At 52.6% G+C, this 23,654-nt stretch overlaps 1 protein-coding gene across 1 annotated transcript in view; it reads right to left on the bottom strand.

Annotated features, from left to right (window-relative positions):
* Nucleotides 1–1,897: 1,897 nt before the first annotated feature.
* The window catches only part of DCPS (decapping enzyme, scavenger), a 38,847-nt gene continuing 17,090 nt past the window's right edge, over nucleotides 1,898–23,654 (bottom strand). Inside the window, exons 3-6 of the mRNA XM_044258178.1 lie at nucleotides 14,547–14,692; nucleotides 9,257–9,370; nucleotides 4,191–4,301; nucleotides 1,898–2,333 (exon numbers count right to left, since the gene is read on the bottom strand). Of these exons, the coding sequence (XP_044114113.1) occupies nucleotides 2,067–2,333; nucleotides 4,191–4,301; nucleotides 9,257–9,370; nucleotides 14,547–14,692 (638 nt within the window). The 3' untranslated portion in view covers nucleotides 1,898–2,066. The remainder of the gene's footprint in view (nucleotides 2,334–4,190; nucleotides 4,302–9,256; nucleotides 9,371–14,546; nucleotides 14,693–23,654) is intronic.

The raw sequence follows: 23,654 nt of genomic DNA, 5'->3' as shown, positions 1-23,654 counted from the left end.
GCTTAGTCCTAGGGAGATGGAGAACCTCAGCCCCTGGGAGGTTCCCCAGCAGTCCTGTTTTGGGGTCAGGGTTGGCCACCTGCCAGTCTTTTCCAAGCACGTACCATGTTGTGTGAAGCCAGCTGAGAGCCCCACCAGCAGAACCTGATCTTTCAAGGAGAAAAGGTCGCTCCTGGGATTGGATCCCTCCACTCTGTCTGCAAGGAGGGGCCTCTTGGGTCAGCATCCCCTCCACTCCTCTGCACCCCTCAATTATCTTTGCGACAGTTCTTGTACACGGACAAAACAAGCCAGGGGTTCCCGTCAAACTGGCCAGACATTTTGCTGCTTCATCTCCTTCTGGGGAGGAAGGCAGCTGCCCCCCAGTGCCATCCCTCTCCCTGTAACTAGTCCCTTCGGCCTCACTGCCTTATTCCCCATGGGCTATCCTGCCAGACATGCAAGGGGTCAGCTACCCCGCCAAGCACTGTGATCTCACAAGTATGTTCCATTGGTCTTCCTAGGGGACCTTGTACACCAGCCTCTCCCACATGCCTGTTTTCAGGGTAGCTTCCTGGGTGCTGCCTCTTTTTATTCCTACAGTTTGCTTGGCTGTCTGCCCCAGTAGCCTGGAGGGTAGGAGCTTTGGTTTCCCAACAGCTAAAGCACTACCTAGCTCCAAAGTTGATCAGGAAGTCAAACCGTACCAGAAAGCAACACCAAACACATGTTAATTACATGCAGGACACTTCACGGATCCTCATCCCTGTTCTCTCACAAGGGAACAGGCTCGGGACACCTGGGGTCTGGTCCAAGGCTATGGGGTGAATGTCAGATCCAGGGGGGAGACACTTGTTTATTCACCACTTAGCAGTCTCCAGGGCAGTGCCTGGCCTGCGATTATGTTTGATAAGCCTTTGACTCTGAATTGTTGCCTGGTTCTCAGACCAGGAATTGCAGAATACGGGCCATCCCTACCTTATGCTTCCTTCTTATCCCTTAGCAGAACCGAACATCCTGAGGCCTCCAGAGGAAGCACAATCCAGAAGGGCTGAGGGACTAACATGCCAACACCAGCCCCTCTGCGGTGTGATACACACACATCCCCCGTGCTGAAGTGAGTGCCTTATGTGTCCAACTGCATGCCCTCACCTGCGTACCTATGACATCAGATAGGCCCCTGCTGGCTCCCCAAGGCTACCAGCCTCACTCTGGGATCCCTTCCTGGCCTCCAGATCCTTTGACAGAGACCCGTGTCTCTGGTCACACCTCGAAGCCGAGCCCCTCGGAGCTTCCATCCACGACCGCAACCCTATCATTTTGCCCTTGACAGGCTGTCTGGTGTTTGGTCTTCCACCTCTCTCTGGGAGTTTGTTTTGTCTTCCACCCTAGATAATAAACTCAAGGCCAGGGGCTCACTGACCAAATAACAGAGGCAGAGGCAAGTTTTTTTGGGCTTGCATCATCTGATTCCTATTAAAACCCTCCCACTTCCAGGCGGCAGTCCTGCATCCTTGTCAACAAGAAGTTTATCGGCGGGGTTGCGATCTCTGTTCTGGGGAGGGCCAGAGGAAGCCCTGGCAAAAACACTCTATAGAGGATTTCCACAGAGTTTTTGTATTTGGTTTTTTGGGGGAACTCCTGGACACGCGCGCCTCGAAAACCACGAGGGAGATACAGCAAATGGAAAGAAGGAAGGGGAACGTGAGAGCAGAGTAGGAAGGACTGAAGATAGAGAGAGGCACCGCCTGATCCGGGACATGGAAATCACCAAGAATGGTGCTTACTGGGATTTAGAGAAAGCCCTTGACACGTATCGGGGTCAGCAGAAGCCACCACCCCAGACTTGGCTCCTGTCCCAGATATTCCTATCCTGTTCTGCCCCTGCCACCTGCCTCCCCAGGCATCAGACCACACCAAAGGAGACCAATACTTTATTCACATCCTAGGAATAAGCCAGTACAAAATACATTTTTTTAAAAAATTCACTTGGTGCTAAAAGTCCCGAGCCCTTCCCCAGGTCCCTCCCACCCCCGTCCCCAATCCCACACATCTGTGCTCTTTGCCGGGCAGCCCCGGGGTTGAACTCAGCTTGTCTGGGCCTCCTGCAAGAGCCTGAGCAGGGGGTCATCAGCCCTGAGGGCGAAGGTGAGGGTACGCTGCTGGTAGTAGTCCGGGTCACACTCCAGGTTCTCGATCACGTCCGCTAACAGATGAGCCCGCTCCACGCCTGTGCCGGGGGCCTCGAAGCCCAGGGCCGTGAAGTGCACGTGCAGATGGTAGTAGGAAGGCAGGTAATGCAGGTACACGCGGAGCTGGTCCCCCTTCACCTGGTAGCGCTGCAGGATGGCCTCCTGAGGAGAAAGGGGGTGCAGGAAAGGGGTCACTGTGCTCCCCATAGGCCCTCCTCTGGCCCTGCTCCCCGACTGGCCTCTGGGCCGCTGACAGAAACCCCCAGACACTCCCTTTCCACAGCTGGCTGCAGGTCCCCGTCTTCCACTGTAGGAAATCCACAGAAGCAGGTGACAGCCAGCAAAGCGGGGGCTTTTCTCCCAAATGAAGGGAACAGGGGCCTCCATTAAGGTTCCACACTCCAACTTAGATGAAACACTGAAGCTCCTCAAACAGCTGCTACTGGGACTCTAGGAAGTCCCAGCGCTGAAGAACAGGCCCCAGAGGTCTAAGACTATAGGGACTGTCCTCCCCCGCATGCCTGATGCCGACTTAAATCACTGCGGAGGTGGGAGGGGGGCTTATACCCTCTCTTAGCATAGAACAGAGTGAAGCGGGGGAACAAGGGTGACAGGGATGGGGCTGAGCCGAGGCTTGGTGGAAGAGAGAGGAAGGGGGAGGGCACATGGGAAGGGCTGCTAGAAGACCCAGGGAAGATCTGGCTGGACTCCTAGTGGAAGGAGAAAGCACTGACTTTGACCCTCTGTCCATCCCCCACCTTGCTCAGGGGTAGGGCTATTTCTACCAAACCCCTGGTCTGGAGCCTCCAAGGCTTGGCATTAATAAGGAGAGTCTGATTTCCATCGTGGGTGAAACCCTGAGCAGGTCAGAGGTGAAGAGAAAAAGATGAGGGCCTCAGTGGGCTCAGAATATACCCCACAATAACATCCTGCACTTGGAACTCTGCCTTGGGATCTCTGCAGTGGTGTGAGGCCAAGGCTAGGGCACCTAAAGCCCTTGGGGGGATAAGTGTGGCTGGTCTGTCGGGACAAGGCTGCCCGAGCTGCCAGGACAAGTGGAAGTGTAGGCCCAGCATTTCCCTGCAAGAAAGACGCCACTCTGCCATCCAGAGGCTGCTTCAGGAGAGAAACGAATTACTCCACAAAGATACAGGCAGCCAGAGAGGCAGTGATGTGGGCAGGGAGGAGGGAGAAGGTGGGACAGGGTGCAGTGGCTGGACAGCTGGGGTCTAGAGGTCAGCAAAGAGCGGCTCCCAAAAGCCTTTCCCCCACACCTGCAGCAAAACCACTAACAGCTCTCCTGGCTGGGCACCCTGGTGACTGTGGGGCCTGAGCACAGGGGCGGCGTCCTTGAACACCTGAGTGAAGGAAAGACTGCGGACCACCCCACCCCACAGGATGGGATTTTGCAGCATCCCATCCACATACTGAGGCCCAGGGAGGTGAGCTGATGAGTCCTGCCCAGGCTTACTCAGGTGGTGAGGGTCAGAATGTCAGGACCAAGACCACAACCCAAGATTCTAGACCCTTTTCCCTCGCCTCCAGGGCTCCTCTTTAATTTCATGTGATTCAGCAAATATCGCCATACAAAGCACCCCAGGAAGCCAGGCGCTACAGAACCCAGGCTCTGGCCTCGGGGCAGAGGAGGAGGGCCGCGTGCACACATCGAAGCAGGGGCCCATCTGCCCAAGAAACGTGTCTGGCATGACATGGCTGTCATGATCCTGGGAGAGGAGGGGTCCGAGCAGAGCTGCGCAGGAGAAGAGTTCGGAGGCAACAGTGAGAACCCAGGCAAGAAAAGGCGGCTAAAAGCAGAGCTGGAGGAAGGGCAGGACCAGAGGACAAGGGTCTTGTGAGTCCATCTAAAGAGCCTTCCTGGGGTCGTGGGACGGGCATCCAGAGAGAAGCCCTGTTCCCAGAAGGACTTCTGTGAAGTGTGAAGAAAGTGGCCAGGGAGCACAACGGCATTGGAACAGAATTCATCTGGGCTTCCGCGTGGATCTGGCCGAGATGACTCACCTGGCCCTCCCGGAGGATATTCCTGAGCAGCGGCAGGTGCTCTGGAGTGAGGTCCCGAAGCGATCGGATGCCGCGGCGATGGCAAATGGCAATCAGGTACAGGTCATCGAGCTGCACAGAGATCAGCAGGGGTCAACCAGGCTCAGCAGCGGACAGAGCCAGGGGAGGCTGCCTATCCTGGAATCCTTCAGGGAAGCCAGGACACGCCTGCCCCCAGGCCTGCTGCTGTGCCGGCCACGGATGATCCTGGGGAGCCCACGGCAGGGCCGGTCCCCCGGGGGCAATGGGGGCCTCCAAGTTCCTGGGATGAGTGGGATGGTCTAAGGACAGAACTTCTCTTTATTCTTCCTACTCAAGAATATCACATGGGAGTATTTATATTTCACAGAACTGATGCGGGGAGGGCTAGGGGGAGAAGGCTCAAGAAAGTGCCAAGGACAATTCTTTCCCTCCAAGAGTTTATGTGCTAACAGAATGTACCTAAGTAGCTACTACGAGACAAAGTTTTTCAAAAGTAAGAAAGGAAGGAAAAGGAAGACTAGCTAGGGTGATCCAGACAGGCTTCCTGGAAGAGGAGACAGAGAATCTAGGTCTTAAAGAAGAGGTAGTGTTTAGAAAAAGGGCATGCGGGTAGAAGGAACAGTGAAAGCGAAGACTCAGAGGGAAGAAAGTACAGAGCATGTGAGGGGGGTCGAGGAAGCAACCTGATTTGTGGGGAGTCCAGTGCAGGTGTAGAAGGATTTGAAGGGTGAAAGGGGGCCCCAAAGCCAGCTCAGGAATGAGCACACCAGAGTGCTAACCCTTCTTTTCTCTTTCCCTATCCCACAGGACTCAACACAGGACCCTTCCTGCTGTCCTTCCTGAAAACAGTACCTGGCTGAAAACCTGGAGGTTGTAACAGTGCAAAGAACCAAAGTCAACAAGGTCTTGTGCCAGAAGGCAAATGCACTCTGCCTCTGCCCAGAAAACCTTCCTGCCCCTCCCGCTCACTCCAGCCCTGACCTGAGCTGATGCTCACATCACGTGCAAGGCAGGCACCAGATGCCAGGGCTCCCCAGAGTGAGGCATGGGGGAACCCCAGAGCACCCCACTGGGCATTCTGAGCTGCTACATTCCTCAAGGGCATGATCCAGGGACCATGAGTCACCCGAACAAATCCCCGAGAGCCCCAGTTTGAAAACTGAGAAGGAGGATGCCCATATGGAGCCTGCTGTCCAACTGTGCCCCTGCACACCAACACAGTCTCTTCATACCACAGACATTCTTCTCTAACAGTCTGGGCTCTCAGCCTCAGGCCTGCTCCAGACGAGCCCCGTGGGAACCTCCCAGCAAATGGCTGAGCTGTGCTTACCTAAGCCACAGCTTGCTCCCAAGCCCTTTCGAGACCTTCCCTCCTTAAGGCCTGTGCCCAGGACATTTTCCCTCTCTTTCTAGGAGCCCAAGAAGCAGCAGGAAACAAGACTGTCTTAATCTGGGATTCTGCATGCCTGCTGGTATCTTCAGCTGTTCTTACCTGCCCCTGTCGCAGACCCAGGTAACAGTAGCACTTGTTTTAGATGACGTTTGCTGACAAATCACAAACATGACATTAAGTCACATCCCTCTGCCCCGCGGGCACGGAAGGAGGCATGAAGCCGGCTGCTGGGCGTCTGCTCACAGGGTGCATGAGAAGGAAAAGCAACCCATCCTTTGAGAGCAATGGTGACCCCCAGATTTTCCACAGGCAGTTCAGGCCCCCCAACCCCCACCCTGGGGCCTAGAGAAAGGATCTGAAGAAAGCTAGACTAAAGGAGCTGGCAAGGGTCTCAGACTGATATCCCCGAAGGTGGACCACTGATCACTCTGGGGAGACTAGACGCTATCAATCTCTTTACAAGGCAGGACCGCAGAATCCAAGTAAGAGCTTCCTGGCAAGGGGCAAGACAGAGAGTGGCCAGAGCCCTGGGGAGCCACCTCTCTACCTCTGGAGTGACCCAGAGGAAGAGTTTCTTGGTCTGGGCGTTTTAGACCCAAGAACCTACCTGAGATGAACTGAAAGTACACACTGTGTCCACTGAGACTGATACGTACATACACACACACACAGTATGCACAGACTATGAATGGAAGGAGACAAAAAGAAATTGTCTAGGCTAAGGGTACCACTTCCAAGCAAGTATTTGTACTACTTGCATTTTGACTACGCGTCTGTGAGGAGAGAACAGAAGACAAGCTCTCTGGCTGACAGAGAGGCTGACACCCCGCAAGCCCCCGCCTCCCTAGCTGGGATCTGTGTCACATCCCTCAGGTAACCCTACTGCCCTAAAGCCAAGGGAAGGAAAGACAAATGGTTAACGTAGAGAGATTACACTCCTGCGGGACAGGAGTCTCTCTCAGTTTACAAATGTCTTAGTGATTCATAGGAAAAAAGCATTCTTATCAATAAGGTAACTTCCAGAAGGAAACTCCCAACATCTTAATGTTAATGCTTTGCTAGAGGGAAAAACAACCTTAACTCCACACTGGCAAGGCCTCTAATATCTTGTAGGTCCTCTTTAGCTTAGAAAGCTTCTTTTGAAAACCTCTCTTTTTCTTTACTCCCAAGTATACAAACAGCCACCCCTCACAGCCCTGGGGCAACAGCTCCTTCTGCCCACCTTTTTGTACTAAAAACACTTTAGGAATTCTTTCTTGGTCGTTGGCTCTGGACCTCACCTACATTCCCAAACTACATCACATTTATTAACTATACCATTAAAAAAAAGCAAATAAAAGAATATACAAGTGATTTCTTACACGAACTGGGGAAGGGAAGCAAGACTCTCTAGCAGACATTAGGCATTTGACAAATACATGTGAAGTGGACAGATGAGTAGACAGACAGATGGATGGACAGTCTCTTTAATCGTGGGCCAGCAGCTACGAACGTATCTTTATGATAAACTTTCCTTGGGAGAAAGAGCAGCAGGAGAGATTCTAGGGTGGCTAGGACGGCTTCTTCAAGCAAACACCTGAGTACCTCTTTCCTCAGTCCCCTCCTGGTATGAGGACAAAGAAGGGAAGTCCAGGCCCAGTCTGTCTCGCCTGCTGGCTACACTGGCAAGTTCTAAAAGAGCTGTCCATTTCAGTGTTCTGTCACAAGCCAGGGATTCCAGACAATGAAACACGGCAGCACCAAGAGACAGACGCTAATTAAGCAAAGGTTAAGAACAATTGCACCTGTATGGCCATCAAAGGGAAGTCTGACATTTCATAAGCCTATTCATAAGCCCGAAGGGTGAGCCCTGTGGCTGGGAGCCCAGTGCCCTCCCTGAAGACTTTCCTGTCTTAAAGGGGACAGACAGGTAGTTCCACTGGCATCCTGCGAGCCAGCACAAGGTCAAAAGGACAATGCATTTTCTTTAGTTATATTCTTCAAAGATCTCAGGAGGTAGAGGAAGTTGCCCCTACCTCCTATCCCATCTCTCGTGACCCAGTCTGCGACCCAGGGCCTTCAGGCACAGGGCTGCCCACGGGGAGACAGGACAGACAGGGGCTTACAGAGCTGCACAAAGGCGTCGCCCAGAGCTATCACTAGCACCCCTATTCTTTGACCTTGTCCCAGCTCCCCAAAACAACTCCAGAGCCAGGCCTTGCCTCCTCCCTTGAGGCTTGTGGTCGGGATAACCTGCAGGGCTGGGGGTGGGGGGAGCAGACACCGGTATGCTGGCAGCCTCCCTACCACTACCCTGCCCTACCAGTGGGCAGTCACCTCCTCTGTCTTATCAGGCTCGAACAAATCACCACTCAGTGCTACAACTTCTGAAAATTCCCTTCAGATTCCCACCATCCCTCCAGCCAACTTCAGGAACTTCCAGGAGCCTCTCTTAAGAGGCAGCTGGCCAAAAAAAAAAAAAAAAAGAGGCAGCTGGCACTCACTTGCCTGGGTGCCTCTGAGCTGAAATCGTGTCCCTTTACCCTATCCACAGGCCCTCAGCCACCTTTTTGGGCAATGAGGGAGTGGCATGGTAGGTCTAGAAATTACCAAATCAAAACAGAGTAAACTGCCAATGAGCACAGTTTAGGACCCAAAGGCAGGCCAGGACGGAGAAAGCAGGCGGGAAGGTATGCATGGAGATGTGATGGGCAGGACCCCAGAACAATGCCTGTGTGTGAGGGGTCCAGGAATCAGAAGGGTCCACCCAGGGGCAGCACAGCTCAGATGACTCAAGATCTAAACTGCAAGAGAGTGTCCCGGCTCTCCACTTGCTACCCAGCAATCCCATGTCTGGCTTTGTCAGCCAGGCGGTGGGTGGCCCCTGGCCCACCACAGGCTGAGCCTGGCTCGAGGCCATGCTCCAGGCCATGGTGGGGACAGTACTTCCTGCCACATGGTGATACTCTGCCTGTCGCAGATACTGTCATTATTAAAATTCCACCCAAACAGATGGTGGTGCACTATGGCTTTGGTGGTGGGCTGGGGTGGCAGGGGAAAGAAGAGTGAGACAGAGGGAGTCTGCAGAGCACCTGAGAGAAGGTGAGTCAGGTCAGTTCTGCTGGAAACCTGCTCTTTACCAGGGTGGAGGTGAGGGGCATGGAGGCGACGAAACAGAGCGGAGAGGGTCAGGTAGAAGCCCTGGCCACTGGAAGACCCCCCTTAGCTGTAGGTGGTGGAGGGGACCCCTCCCGCACTGGGCGGTGGAGGGTGGATTGGTTGCCATGGTTCCTTCCTATCAGTGCCTCACATCACAGGCCTGCCTAGATCTGCTGGAGTCCAGGGGCGTGGAGAGAATGTAAACAGTCCTCAGGGTTCCAGGTGCTCCTGGAAGGAAGAGTGGCAGCCAAGCCACTTGGCTGGCCGAAGAATGGACCGTGTGGTTATGGATGCAAACATCACCCCTTCTTCAGCCCCTGGGTGGGAGGTGAGCCAGGAAGAACTTAAAGTGGACACATGAATGTGCACATGTTTGTGCCCAGCTCAGGCCTCCACTGTTGGTGAGTTCACACCTGCTCAGAGAGACCAACGTGGGAAAGCAGGGCAGGACGGAGGACCAACAACCTGCAACAAGTTACGGGAGACCGGAGAGCCCCAGCAAGAAAGCTTTTACCTGCTGTTGGTTCCACTTGAGATCGGGGATGAGGACAAAGCCATCGGAGGGATCTGGGTTCTCAAAAACAATCCGGTCGGTTTCCGCCTTCTTATCCAGAATGTTGTACACCCACTGGAAGGAATGGGGAGAGAGAGGGTTCATATAGCTGCTCATGACCTCAGAGGAAAAACCACAGACTAGCCATCAAGGGCCATTAAGCTCAGGGGGTTCTACACTCCAGCTGCCTTGTCCCCATTGCTCTGCTCTCAGGGGTCCAGAGACTTCCCCTCTCCCACCACTGCCATCCCCTCATGGGCACTGAAGCTTGGACTGGTCCGAGCTCTTTAGGTCTTTCCTGTGGACATGCCATGGACACGCTCACCGGGCCTCACAGGCCTGTTCAGCGTCCATCCCTCCGTTGCCCCCAGGACTCAGGGAGGGCTATCTCCATAGGTCCCTCCCCACTTTATTCAGGACCGCAGACAAAGCCTGTCACAAGGACAGGCCGAGGGCCCAGACATTAACGCGTGTGGGCTTCGCATCTGGCTGGGTGGGACTCTCGCCAGCAGCAGGCTCGGGGCCTCTGGAGCTGCAGCAGTCTCAGCTGACATGGGCCCTGTGTGACACAGCAAAAGTGGCTCAACCGGGAGACGGCAATTACACAGACCTTTCCTGTCAGCGCAGGCACCACCCCCACAGACCTTTTTATCAGCTGCTGACAGTCTTCAGAGAACCCTTCCCTGAGTTCTAGTGTGGATCCCAGGACATCCCTGGGATAGGGTCCTGGTGGCCTCTCTGAAGAAGCCAGCCTGCAGGGAGGTTAAGACAGGAAAGCCCCTGTTCTCACAGGGCTCAAACCTACAGACCTCTTTTCTTCTCCACTTCTCCAGAGCTCTGAGTCAACTCTCAGCTTGAAATTTGAGAGAGGAGCCTGCTGGAGAGCCAGAGACAGGGCAGTGGCTGAGCTGGCCCTCAGGTAGGGCCTCCTAGCTCGCTGGGGGGGTTGATCAGGGGGCCAGGGCACCCACACAACCAGCCAATGGTGGGCTCCTCTGCCCATTCCCAGAAATTCAGGCACAACTGGGTCTGCGAAGACCAGTGGCAGTGGAGGCTGGTCTGGGGTCTGCCCACCTCATCCTGAGTCCACATCCTCAGCTCTCGGCCGGCATTTGTAAGGTCAAATGTGACTGTCCGAGACAGAGAAGGGAAGAGAGGGTGCCTGCCTGGGGAGATGCGGGGCTCCCAGACCCCCTGGTAGGGCCCACTCACTACAAAAGAGAGGCCTTCCCAAGAATGCTGGCTGTGCCCTCTTCCTGGGAGTGGGCTAGAGCACCAGCCAGCAGCAGCTTCCTCGGGCCAATAAGGGGCCATGGCGATGCCCAGCCCAGCATGTGGAGACAACCACAGGAGGCATTTCCTCTCCCACTGGAAGGCTCGCTGCGAATGTGCTGTAGGGGGAAAAAAAAGCCAGAACCTGACCCAAAGCACCTCAAAAGTAAAGACGAGGTAACAGGAGGAGAACACTCTGTGGAGAGCCCTGGAGTGGCCTCCCTGGGGCCCCTGCTTATCTCTTGCCCACAGGTAAGCCACCCCAGCACAGACTGGAAAGCTGTGTGGTAGTTAATAGAGAACAAACTGGTTCTGGAGCCCACCAAAGCTTGGTTTCCTCTCCCACCTCCTCACTAACTAGCTGACACCTTGGGTAAGCAGCGTATTCTCTCTGAGCCTGTTTCCCCCTTTGAGGGGGCGAATGGTACCTGTATGTCCGGGTGGAGTGGAGTGTACAGGACTGAGAGCCCCCAGCACAGCACAGGCCCCGAAGAGCAGAGGCAGGTGCTGGGAAAGCTCCCACGTGAGGGGCCGTCGGGCTGCAGCCCTGTGATGACAAGAATGGGCGCTCTGCTAGAGGCCACGCACCAAGAGAGGAGGCGAGCAAAGGTGAGGTGGTGGAGAGCAGCCTACCACGTGGCCGGGCCCATGGGCCTCCCTGGGACTCCCACTCACATGCACTGGTGTCCCCACATGGCAGGTTAAGGAAAACACAAACACAAGAAGTCCACCCAGTTCCAGCCCAGAGCATGGCCCCAGAGCCCACACTTCAGGCCATGTAGGGAAGGCCTCTGGGAGAGCGGGAGGGACGTGCATCCACATGAAGGCCCAAGCCAGCAGCCTGGATAAGGGGGAGGGGGGACACCAGGGAAGAGAATTCACACAAATCACAGGGTGGGGTGCATGTAATGGGCAGCGAGCCCATCAGAAAGCTAGCCCGGAAGACGCAGCCAGCCCTGGCTTCTGGAACACACCTGGCAGACTTCCTTGCAGTAGATGACACTGGCAATTCCCCTCCCTGGGGATACCTCCCTCCCCGTCCACTCTCCTCCTGCTGAGTGCTCACCCACCTGCTGGCCAACCGTTCTCCTGGCCATCCTTCCCCTGCCCACACCTCCAGCTGTCTCAGCTCTGCCCCAGCCCCAGCCCCGCACATGCACTGCCCCAGCCCCAGTGCCTGCTGGGATCCATGGCAGGTGTGTGGTCTGTGGCACCCCTCTCAGTCCCCGCTGGAACCGCAGTCACATTTTCCAGACAAGGAGCTGGGCTCTCAGGTGCGGGGCACCCACACTTCTCAAAGATGGCAGAAGTGGAATCCGAATTCTGGGCTGACATGCCACAGCCTAATGACTCACAGGACCGACAGGTTTAGCCTGATGGTCCCCAACGCCCGGGACCCAGACGTCCAATGGCATTGTTTGATGAGCTATAAGCACCTCAGAAGTGAGGAGCCAAACAGGGTAGTCAGCTAAGAGTACAGGCACCGGGGGATGCGGCCTGGCTATGAGTCCCATCTCCAAAGTGTCACCGAGAAGATTCGGTGAGGTGATGCACACCTCCCAGAATGCTGGAACGGTCTCCACACCCAGGGAGTGCTCACAAGTCCCAAACTAAACTGTTTCCCACATGGCCCTCTCCACCGTCCATGGCCCCCGTCCTGGTTGAAGATCCCACGACCTATGCACGACTGCCCACACAGGACCTGGAACCACCCCAGACCCTTCAATTGCCTCTCGGAACCCGCCACCTTCCAGCCCTGCTTCTCAAATCCCTGCTGAAGCCTTCCGCCACTGCCGTGGCCTCGGTCCAGACCCACTTGGGCCCTCACAGCCTTCCTACTCCCACACTCACTAGATACCCCGGCAAGTCTTAAATCTCATGGAACCCATATGCTGAAAACCTTTTAGGGGACCCTCAGTACCTATGGCAACTGTTCTGAAATCTGACGATCATTAGAAACAGAGATTTAAAAAAAAATACAGATTTCCCGGCTCCACTCCCTGAGCATTCTGACCTAGGAGATAGGGAGTAGGTCTCCATACTCGGTATTTTAAAAACTCTCCGCAGGCTATCCTGATGAACTGCAAGGTCTGGGAGCTCCTGGTCTTCCGACTAGGTGCACCCACCTGCTCCTGGCCCCTGCTCGCCTTCTCCTGTTGTCGCCTGCCCATCCCCTGGGCCTCTGTGCCTCTGCACTTCTCTTCCCTCTGCTTGGAACGCCCTTCTCCAGCCTGTCCACCCAGCAAACTTCTGTTTGTCCCTGAAAACCCAACTGGATGACCCCTTCCTCTGGGAAGTCCCCGACTGTCCGAGCTAAGCAACCCCCTTTGTGTCACTACCAAACCTCACATACAAACCACCTGTGGGGTAGTATCCCATTATATACACTCAGACTCTGTATCTGTCACCCCTACAGGACTCTGGGGACATTACAAGTGTTTACCTTGGTGACCCTCCAAAGCCTAGCACATGGCCTGGGACATGCTCAATAAACGTAATGACTGTCGTCTGATGAGCCAAGTGCTTGTAAACGTAACTAGAACTGGTCAAGAAAAAAACACATGAGTGTTTATGTCAAACAGAATTTGGCAGAGTAGTGGGATTTTGTATTATTTTCCAAGACAACGAGACAGTGGTGTATAAGAAAGTACATATACCACTCACACCAACTTTAAAGGCTTCCTCCTTTGGATCCCATATTTGTGCAATCAGTGCCACAGAACACATATTTCAGGAGATCCCTCTAGGACCCTGGAGAGCAGCAGCTGTATCTAGGAAGACGGAGATCTAGCTCCTTTCCACTTAGAAGACAGAGAGAGCAAGTGCAGGGACTTAAAAAAAAAAAAAAAAAAAAAAATTGAGCCAGCTTCAGCCAGAGGAACTGGTGCAAATACAGCACAGGGGGGCCAGGGCTATCAGCCAATGGGGTCATCCCTGGGGGGAAAGAGGGCTGTCGGCACACAGGGCCTCCTGTACATCTGCCAACCATCTCCACCCTTGTTTTTCCCAAGCGCAACTGGCCTCCCTGGCAGGGCCCCCACACCCAGGGTCCCTGCCCTCCTTCTGGCCCAGGGGAAATGGCTCCGAGTGTCCTGCATGTGAGCGGCCACCATCACTATGACCGGAATTGTGGGGAGAGGAGATGAGAAGCGCGCAAAGAGAACAAGGGGGAGTACGGACAGCTAGAGACGGTGAGAGCCAGTGAGTGAGCAAGGCAACGCCTCATCCATCATATTTAATGCTGAGCATTCACTCGGGGCCAATTCCAGGCAGAGACTCTGGTTGGCACTGAGCCTTGGCCCAAGGGGAAGTTCGGATCTCTGAGCTAAATGGCCTTGCGTCTGGTCTAGTCGCAGAAGACACTGCCAAACCTCACATTAGCCCGAGAGAAGAGGTCTTGCCCTGAGCCGCCAGGGCCATCGGGACCCTGCCCTGTAGGGAGCGAACGCAAGGGGAACAAGCAAATGAAGTTTCTACTCTGGGCTTCGACTCCCAGAGGCAGATCTGGGAATAAAAGTCTTGACCAGGGTTAGGGGGCGACCCTGGCATCGGTCCTGACCCATTCACAGACCCAGGTGAGGGCAAAGACCTTCTGGGATGGTATCAGTGCTGCTGGAAACACAGATTCTTCAAAGGCCTAGAGGCTGCTTTGAGAGGCCCACAGAGCCTCAGTGGCAGGCCCAAGACAGGGGTCAACTCCCTTCTCAGTGAAGCCTTCCCTGACCCTCCTGGATAAGAGTGAGTACCTCAGCCCAGAACTCCCTGTGCCCCTCGGTTTCTCCCGTCTCGTGCAGTTACTTCCACATCTGCGTGCGGACCTCTGCACCGGGAAGGACACAGGCCCCCTGAGGGCAAGTTTTCCACTGTGCCCTCTGCCCGACCCCAAACCTGTGGGACAGTGCCGGCCCCTAAAAGAGCCAGGAGGGGGAGTCAATGGCCACAGGGAGCCCTCCGTGTCTGTACCCCGTCGGCCGGTCACCTGGATGCTGAGGCTCTGGGACTCCAGGTGGGGTAAGGTGATGTTCCTGTAATCGCTTCCCGTCTCTCGGACCAGGCGGAGGTCCTGGCGCAGGTACTTCTGCAGGTGCTTCTCTGTGGCAGGGTAAACCACAGTTGTCTTCACGTCTGCAATGATAAACACAGCCCGGGGCTGCAAAGTGAGGTGCACTCTCTGCACAGAGACCCCGACACAGAGGGGACCCTGACCCCGTCTCTGATTCCCTAATGAGAGGAGCCAAAGACGAAGAGGTTACGGTCACCTGGAATCCACCCGGAATCCACCCAGCGCCTCATGTAGGTCAGCTCCTGTGGTGAATCACACTCAGCATCCAGGAGCCACAGGGTTTCTGCTGGTGGGTCACTGGACCCCTTGCCACCCTTCCCCCTCTGTTCTCGGCCTAAGGAATGAAAGCTTTTGGACACTTGTCACGTAACAAATTTCTTGGTATGTGGCTTTCTGGACCTGAAGCTGAAAATCTGACTTAAAGGTAAGTGGCCTCCCCTCCTGCAAAGCAGAGGGGCACAGCACAGTGGTTAAAGGCACGGACTCCAGAGCTGGACTATGTGCATTCAAGTCCTGGCTCCACCTGTTCCTGCCTCGGGACCCTAACCCCTGCCCAGTTATTTAACCTTTCCAAGCCCTGACTTCCCCATCTGTCAGTTGAGGATAATAGCTCCTATGTCCCAGAGTTGGGAGGATTAAACAAGTTAATACCTGAGAAGCACGGAGAACAATGTCTGACACAAAGTAAATACAATGTCCGTGCTGGTTATTTTTTTTTTTTAAAGATTTTATTTATTTATTTGACAGAGAGAGAGATCACAAGTAGGCAGAGAGGCAGGCAGAGAGAGAGAGAGGAGGAAGCAGGCTCCCCGCTGAACAGAGAGCCTGATTGGGGACCCTGGGATCATGACCCGAGCCGAAGGCAGAGGCTTAACCCACTGAGCACCCAGGTGCCCCAGTGCTGGCTATTGTTAATCGGCCTGCCTCAACCGTGGCACCATTGCCATTTTGGCCCCGATACTTCTCTGTTAGAGGGGCTGTCTTGGGAATTGTAGGATGTTTAGCAGGACTGCAGGCTTCTAACAGGAGGTTAGTAAAACCCTCTTTCCAGCTGTGACAACCAAAAATGCCTCTAGACAGTGCCAAGTCTCCCCTGGGGGACAAAATTGCCCCTAGTTGAGACTTGCTGTTTTCATCAGCAGGAAATCTTATAGTCTTCCCAAACAGACTCTAGGCTAGGGTCCCGGTCCAACACCACCTGGTTTGGGTTATATCCTTTCCCTATTTCTAATAACACCTGCTACAACTGTTATCATTTATATGTAGTGCTTCAATATGGATGTTAAGGGCAAGAAAGGAAAACGGTATTCTAAAATCAGCCAGGATGTTTCTCAGAAGGCCCATGTCCTCCCTGACTCCCTCATCTCTGATTCAGAGTGCTCCCTGAGGGAAACCCGAGGAAAGCCCAGTGGGCACATTTTAACACTCCAGAGAATTTCCACACTCACCTGCATACCTGCAAGTCCAGCTAAGAACTACCAACCTTTACTTTCGTACCTGGTCTAAGGATGTAGGTGACTTGAATCCCCATTTCACAGGAGTCAGGATTCACTGGTATCATGTGGCAGAGGTGACACGGGACCTGGGGTCACCTAACCCTAAAGCTGGTGCTCTCCCATCACCTGCCATCTGGCCCCATATTACTCCAACAGCCAGTGGAAAAGGCCTGACGTGCTACACCAAGCATATGACTTCTGGTAAGGATCAAAGGTCCTGGTCCATCGGCTCTGGGGGGTACAGAGCAGCCCAGCACAAAGACACAGGCTCTGGACCCGAGCTGACATAATGTTCTCCCCTTCCTGATTGTGTGACCTTGGGCATAAAACCTCTCAGAGTCCCAGTTTTCTCATCTGTTAAAGAGTGGTCATAAAATCTGCCCCCCAGAGTTGTCATCAACATTAAATAAAACATGTCATCTTGGGGCGCCTGGGTGGCTCAGTGGGTTAAGCTGCTGCCTTCAGCTCAGGTCATGATCTCGGGGTCCTGGGATCGAGTCCCGCGTTGGGCTCTCTGCTCAGCGGGGAGCCTGCGTCCCTCTATCTCTCTCTCTGCCTGCCTCTCCATCTACTTGTGATCTCTCGCTGTCAAATAAATAAATAAATAATCTTAAAAAAAAAAAATGTCATCTGGACCACTGGTGGCACTGTTGTCACCCACTTCCTGGATCTGATCCTGAAAGGGAGGCAGAGGCCTCCTCACAACCCTCTGGGCAGCAGCAAACAGATTCTCATTCCTCACTCCCAACACTCCCTAGGAGCCCTGCTAGTGGTCAAGTACACCCAGATCTCAAGACAGAAGAGAATGCCACCAACAGACCGAATGGCATCCCCTTAACTCCTGCAGTGGGCTCTAGAGAAATCCCTTATCCAAGAGCAGCTTGGCAGAGAAGAGCAGCCTGGGTTCCAATCCACACTTTGTAGCTACGTGACTGGGACATCGTCACGGGAAGTCAGCAAGCAGTGGATGGGAAGCCCTTAGAAAGTGTCCCCACAAAGAGAAGTGCTCTTCAGATGCTAGCTCTCCTTGTTGTGTTTGCGGTTACTCTGGTAGCCCGGGCTGGCAAAGCTGTGAGCAACGGCACTCCCTTGGTATGGGGGAGATGGCCGGGGACAAAGGCAGCGTGCACGTTGGAGAATGGCCTGCCCTGCCGGCCAAGAACACACAGCCCTGGGCTCCCGGCCTGGGGCTCCCTGGCTGTTCCAGATCAGAAAGCCGCTGGGCCTGTGAGCATGCCCCTGTCTGCCAAGGCTTGTCAAAGACTGCCCAGCCACCCAGGGTGCTGGGAAACAAGGGCCTCCCCCAGGCCAGCCCTCTCCTGCCTTCCCTCTCAGCGGCAGGGAAAACACAACAACGCAGTTTCCAGCTGCTCACTTCCTGCCATCTTTCTTCCTTTTCTGAGGAACTCTGGCCTGGATGTCTAAGCCCCGTTGGTGGACTCTGAGCCCCTCAAAGCCAGTTTACCCCCTTGGCGTCCAGTCTCTGTCAGACCATCCCCAGAAGGCCAGGGCAGGGGCAGGCTGGCCTCACACACTAGCATCAGGGGTAAGGGCTGGCTTCCATGTCCCCTGAGGGGCTGCCACTCCCTCAAACCTGGACCACTCCCCTGGCTTCCTATCATGGCCCACATAGCCCTCTTTCTAAGCTCACTGACCTCCATCTCCCCCTTGAGTCTCTGTCAGAGCCACACAGACCTCTTTACAGTCCCACTAACACAGCCCACCTCTAGACCTCCAACCAGCTGCTCTCACTGCCAGGCAGGCCTCCTGACCTGAGACAACGGCAAAGCTCTCCAGAAGCCCAGCTTAAGAAGCTCCCTGTACCACATGGCTGCCTGTCTTGCTCGCCCGCTTGTGTTTCCTCACTACCTGACAACAGAGTATGGATTTATTGTCTGATTCCCCTATTAGACTGTAGCTTCCAGGAGGACAGGGGTTTCTATCTGCCTTTAAAAAGTTTTTTAGGGGTACCTGGGTAGCTCAGTCAGTTAAGCACCTGGCTTTGGCTCAGGTCATGATCTCAGGGTCCTGGGATGGAGTCCTGCATTGGGCTCCGCACTCGACGGGGTCTGCTTCTCCCTCTGCTCCCCACCCCTGCCAGTGAGCTATCTCTCAAATAAATTTAAAAAAAAAAAAAAAATCTTTTATTTATTTATTTTTTTGACAGAGAAAGACCGTGAGAGAGGGAACACAAGCACGAGAAGAGGGAAAAGAAGAAACAGACTTCCTGCTGAGCAGGGAGCCCATCGAGGGGCTCGATCCCAGGCCCCTGGGATCACGACCTGAGCGAAAGCAGACGTTTCACGACTAAGCCACCCAGGCGCCCAGTTAAAAATCTTAAAAAAAAAAAAAGAAAGTTCTAAAATCATTTTTTTCTTTTTAAGATTTTATTTATTTGTCAGAGATAGAGAGGGAGAGAGAGCGAGCACAGGCAGACAGAGAGGCAGGCAGAGGCAGAGGGAGAAGCAGGCTCCCTGCTGAGCAAGGAGCCCGATGTGGGACTCGATCCCAGGACGCTGGGATCATGACCTGAGCCGAAGGCAGCTGCTTAACCAACTGAGCCACCCAGGCGTCCCATTCTAAAATCATTTTATCCCCAGCACCCAGAATAGCACTTGGCCTACAGGAGATACTCAATAAACACTGAACAAGTGGAAAAATGAAACTGGCCTTCTAGACATCAACACCAGCAAGGGCAATTTTGAGCCAATGTTGAATAAAATCTCCTGGATAACAATCAGTATGTTTGCCAAAGAGTTTCTCACTGGGAGGCAAAAGCAAACACTGGTGTCTACCCAAATGCAAAGTCAAGGTGTTGACCTGCAAGGGAACCTCATGAGAATTCTGGTCAAGTGTCAATGCCCCAAAAATGCTCCAACCACCAGGTAAAAATATGTTGGGGAACAGGTGTCCATATGCAGTCTCAAAAATATCTCCCCAAACATTACTTATTAATGACAAAGGGGCCAGGTGACCCGAGTTAACATAGCTCTGAATGGGACACACCGACTTCGAGTGCCTCTGGAGGGCTATGCGGTGCTATTCTGGCCAAAATGCCTGGTCTGAATCTGATCAAGAGGGAGTGTCAGCCAGCCGCAATCCAGGGACATTCTACACAACAAGCAGCTTTACAACCCTTCAAAAGGGTTAAAGTCAGAGAAAACCAAGAAAGACAGAAGGACTGTGCTGGATTAAAGGATGCTATGGACTGGACTGGATCCTGGAGAAGGGAGGGGAGTTCTGCTGGAAAGATGGTATTGGAACAACTGGTAAAATTTAATAATGGTCTTGACATTACAAATCAGCCTTTAATGTGAAATTTCTGAAAACTGACCACTTCACTCTGGTTCCTAGGAAACACACACTGAATGACGTCTGCCACTTACTTTTCAGTTATAACAGTGTAACAAAATATTGCACGTGGAGAGAGAAAAGGCAAATGTGGCAAAATGCCAACAACAGGGCTTTTTTTTTTTTTTTTTTTTTTTAATTTAAGCTTTTATCTATGTATTTGTCAGAGGGAAAGAGCAAGGGAGCACAAGCAGGGGAATGGCAGGCTGAGGGAGAAGCAGGCTACCCGATGAGCAGGGAGCCCAATGTGGGGCTCGATCCCAGGGCCCTGAGATCATGACCTAAACTGAAGGCAGATGCTTCACCGACTGCCCAAGCGTTCCAACAATAGGGCTGGAAATATTTTTTTCAAAATAAAAAGTTAAAGCAAAAAAAAGGTGCTGATAGCCTTTGAATCCTCAGAGCTAACTGTCTTCACACACCCCAGGCACTGTTCTAAGTCCTATGTGTATATTAACTCATTCACTCCCTACAACCAATGTGAGGTGGTTATTATGATGCCCATTTCACAAAGAAAGAATCTGTGGTGCCCTCGTTCCCACTGCTCTGTCTGGCTCAGGACCAGGCTTCGGCAGTGGTACTGTGATGCCAACCCCGTGGGTCAGCAGATGAGACTTGACGACCTTCCTGGTGCCCTCTGCCAACCTCCACTTAGCAAACTGACTTACAGAGGCCACCTGTCCAGGGTGAGCAGGAACGGCCACCTTCCCCACCCAGTTTTGCCCTGTGGCTAGAGAAACAACAGGGAATGCAAAAAAGACCCCCCAAAAACAAAACCCCCCCAAAACAAAACACCTTGGAACAATGTCAAACCCCTCAAACACCCATCTCTCATAATAGTCACAATACAATATAGCTGACCCTCGAGCGACAGGGGTTTGAACTGCATGGGTTCACTTACACAAGATGTTTTTTGATGAAAATGCAATAGGGTACTGGCCTAATGTAAGTACATATTTGTTATGCTTCTCTTAATAACACTATGTTTTTTAGCTTATTTCACTGTAAGAATACAGGAGGGGATGCATATGACATATAAAGTATGTTATCAACTGCTTGGGCCACTAGCAAGGCTTCTAGGCAATAGCAGGCTGTCAAGTTATGTGAGGATTTTCACCTGCAAGAGGGGTTTAGTCTGGGGAGAGCAGGACGTTTGGGGGGGGAGTTTTAGCAGGAGGAGTTTCAACTGCATGGCGGATCAGCACCCCAACCCCTGCATTGCTCAAGGGACAATTATACATTAAGAGGACTTCCCTGATATTCCTCATAAAGCCTGCCCACCTCTCGTGCTTTCAAGCTTTGTTTTTATTTTTTTATTTTATTTATTTATTTTTTAAGATTTTATTTATTTGTTTGACAGAGAGGAAGATCACAAGTAGGCAGAGAGGCAGGCAGAGAAAGAGGGGGAAGCAGGCTCCCTGCTGAGCAGAGAGCCCGATGTGAGGCTCGATCCCAGGACCCTGAGATCATGACCTGAGCCAAAGGCAGCAGCTTAACCCACTGAGCCACCCAGGCGCCCCAAGCTTTGTTTTTATTTTTAATTCAAGGCGGGCTGGTGCATACGTTAGAGTCATGTGAAGTTTGGTTTTAAGTTTCCTTTTCCTCCCCACACACCACTTTGAATTCTTCCTGCCATTTCTTTGCTTTTGTACTCCTACAGTTCTAAATCACACATATTTTCCTTTGCTGTTCCCCCTTGACTTTTCACTTTTACTATCACTTATTAACTTCCCATTATGGAAGACAAGGGTTTAGCTTTTTACGGGCACCTGCACACATGCCTGCAGACCCCCGTCCCCCGCCAACCCTGTCCTCACAGTACAACTACGTTACAATGGTGGATAAATCAGTATTCCCTGTCAGCACCACTGGGACGACTGAAATGCGGTGCACTGCTAAATACGATGACCCTATTTTTCCTTTTTAGCACAATTTTTGGTATATGGAGTGAGTAATTACTCTTTTATTTGCTCACTTTTCTGTAAACTTGTCACTAATTCACCCCCACATGCACTTCTTCTGTTTATATAATTTCCTTTTAATGTTAAAACTCGGGAGGAACACAAGCAACATACCCTCCCGGAGCCTCTGACTCACTCAGCAGGTGCTGCGCAGAGCTGTGCTCTGGGACCTCGGAGGCACTCCACTTTCGTAGGGGCTGCCTCCCCTACTTTGCTTCCTGAGTCCACCATCTGCCTCTTTCCTGTCTGTATCTTGATTATACTACAGCAGTGGTTCTCAAACTTCATGGTGCATCAGAACCACCTGACTAAGGACGTCTGTGGTGGGGCCCACCAGTGTGCCTTTTTAAAGCAGTTCCTGTGTGTAGCTGCTGCCACTAGTCCTGGTCCCAGGACCAGACATCAAGGACAACACTAAAACACGAAGTCAAGTTGCTGCCAGAGCTAGGGTACAAGGGAGATCCACTTAAAGACTTGGAACATCTGAGAGGGTCTTTATTCTACTGTCACATGTAATTAAGAGTTTGGCAAAAAGAATTCTATGGTGGAAAGCAACGACCCTCAAAATCTGAAAGCTCCATGATCTTCTAGATTGTGATGCTGCTGTTGAGAAGTGGGAGGTCATTCTGATCCACAGTCCTTTGTATTGGCCCGTTTTCTTGTTCTCAACGTCCCAATCGTGCTAATGGATCTTGGAGTAGTTTCTACTCATCTCTTGAACTGGGTAACTGTTGAGGCCTTTCAATCCCAAAAATCATGTTCTTCAGTCCTGGGAAACAATTTTATTTCTTTGGTCATTTTCTTCCCTACTTTCCTCCCTGTCTTTTTGGAACATCTATTGGGATATTCATCTTCCCCTTCCACTTTTCTTTTCTCTCCTGCTTTCTCCTGGCCGCTCTGCTTTTGAGTAAGTTTTCTTCAACTTTTCTTCTACTCAAGTTTTTGTTCTGGCTACATATATAATTTCTAAGAGCTGTTAAAAAGTTCCTCATTGGGGCGCCTGGGTGGCTCAGTGGGTTAAAGCCTCTGCCTTCGGCTTGGGTCATGATCCCAGGGTCCTGGGATTAAGCCCCACATCGCTCTCTGCTCAGCAGGGGGCCTGCTTCCTCCTCCTCTCTCTCTCTGCCTGCCTCTGCCTATTTGTGATCTCTGTCAAATAAAATAAATAAAATCTTAAAAAAAAAAAAGTTCCTCGTTGAGGGCATCTTAAGCATTTGATATATTATAATTTGTGTTGGACATTAACAACAGTTTTTGCAAATTTCTTCTCCCTACATAGTTTTCATTTCTTCTCAGTTGTTCTCTTTTCCTTCTTATCTTTATCAATGGACATTACTCAAGTCTGCTCACCCTTGCCTGTCCACTCACTCGTATCTGAGGGCAGAACACCACAAAGCTGATGGGAAGCTCTGCAGACATAGGTGTGTTCACCTGGAGCTTCATCTTAGGATGATCGGGCTGTGCTCTTGCATGACAGAACCCCCAAGACTCAGTCTTCTCGGTTGGGCTGGTCAGATTCTCCAAGCAGGACTCTCCCAGTTTCATCCATGGAGGCGTTAAGCCTGGCTGACCGCTGAGAGATGAGGAGGAGAAGCAGCTGGTGCATGAAAGGGGAGGGCACAGGATGACCTAACACTGCATATGTAAACTTCCACTTAACCTCTGAGCCCCTCCACCGCACCTAGAACCTCTAGACCCTGTTTGACTCTCTCCAGAGGCTGGATCTCTGGAAGGAGCAGCTACCAGCCGTGTGAAGAGGGACAGGATATATGGGGCCTGCCGGCTCAGGTTTCCCTCCCGCACATCTGCTGGGTCAGTCACTCCTTCCCCTGTCATTTCCTAGCCTTGTCTCCTCTTCCTTCTCTAGCATAATTTTTTGCAATGTAACTCCTTTAATGTCACTGTTAATGAGGGTTTGAGAGGAAGCAGATGGGCAAAATGCCCCCTTTTAACTGCCAGCCCACAGCCCTACCATTCTATCTCCCTTATAAGGATCTTAAAAAATTTATTATCGAGGGGCGCCTGGGTGGCTCAGTCAGTTAACTGTCTGCCTTCAGCTCAGGTCATGATCCCTGGGTCCTGGGATTGAGCCCCACATCAGGGGGATAAGCCCCTGCTCAATGGGGAGCCTGCTTCTCTCTCTGCCTGCTGATCCCCCAGCTCATGTTCCCTTTCTCTCTCTCAAGCAGATAAATAAAAACTTAAAAAAAAATAAA

This window comes from Neovison vison, chromosome 7 (assembly GCF_020171115.1).
Source record: "Neovison vison isolate M4711 chromosome 7, ASM_NN_V1, whole genome shotgun sequence".
NCBI lineage: Eukaryota > Metazoa > Chordata > Mammalia > Carnivora > Mustelidae > Neogale > Neogale vison.
Note: the sequence above shows the minus strand (reverse complement) of the source record. Positions and strands in the feature narration are given on the sequence as shown.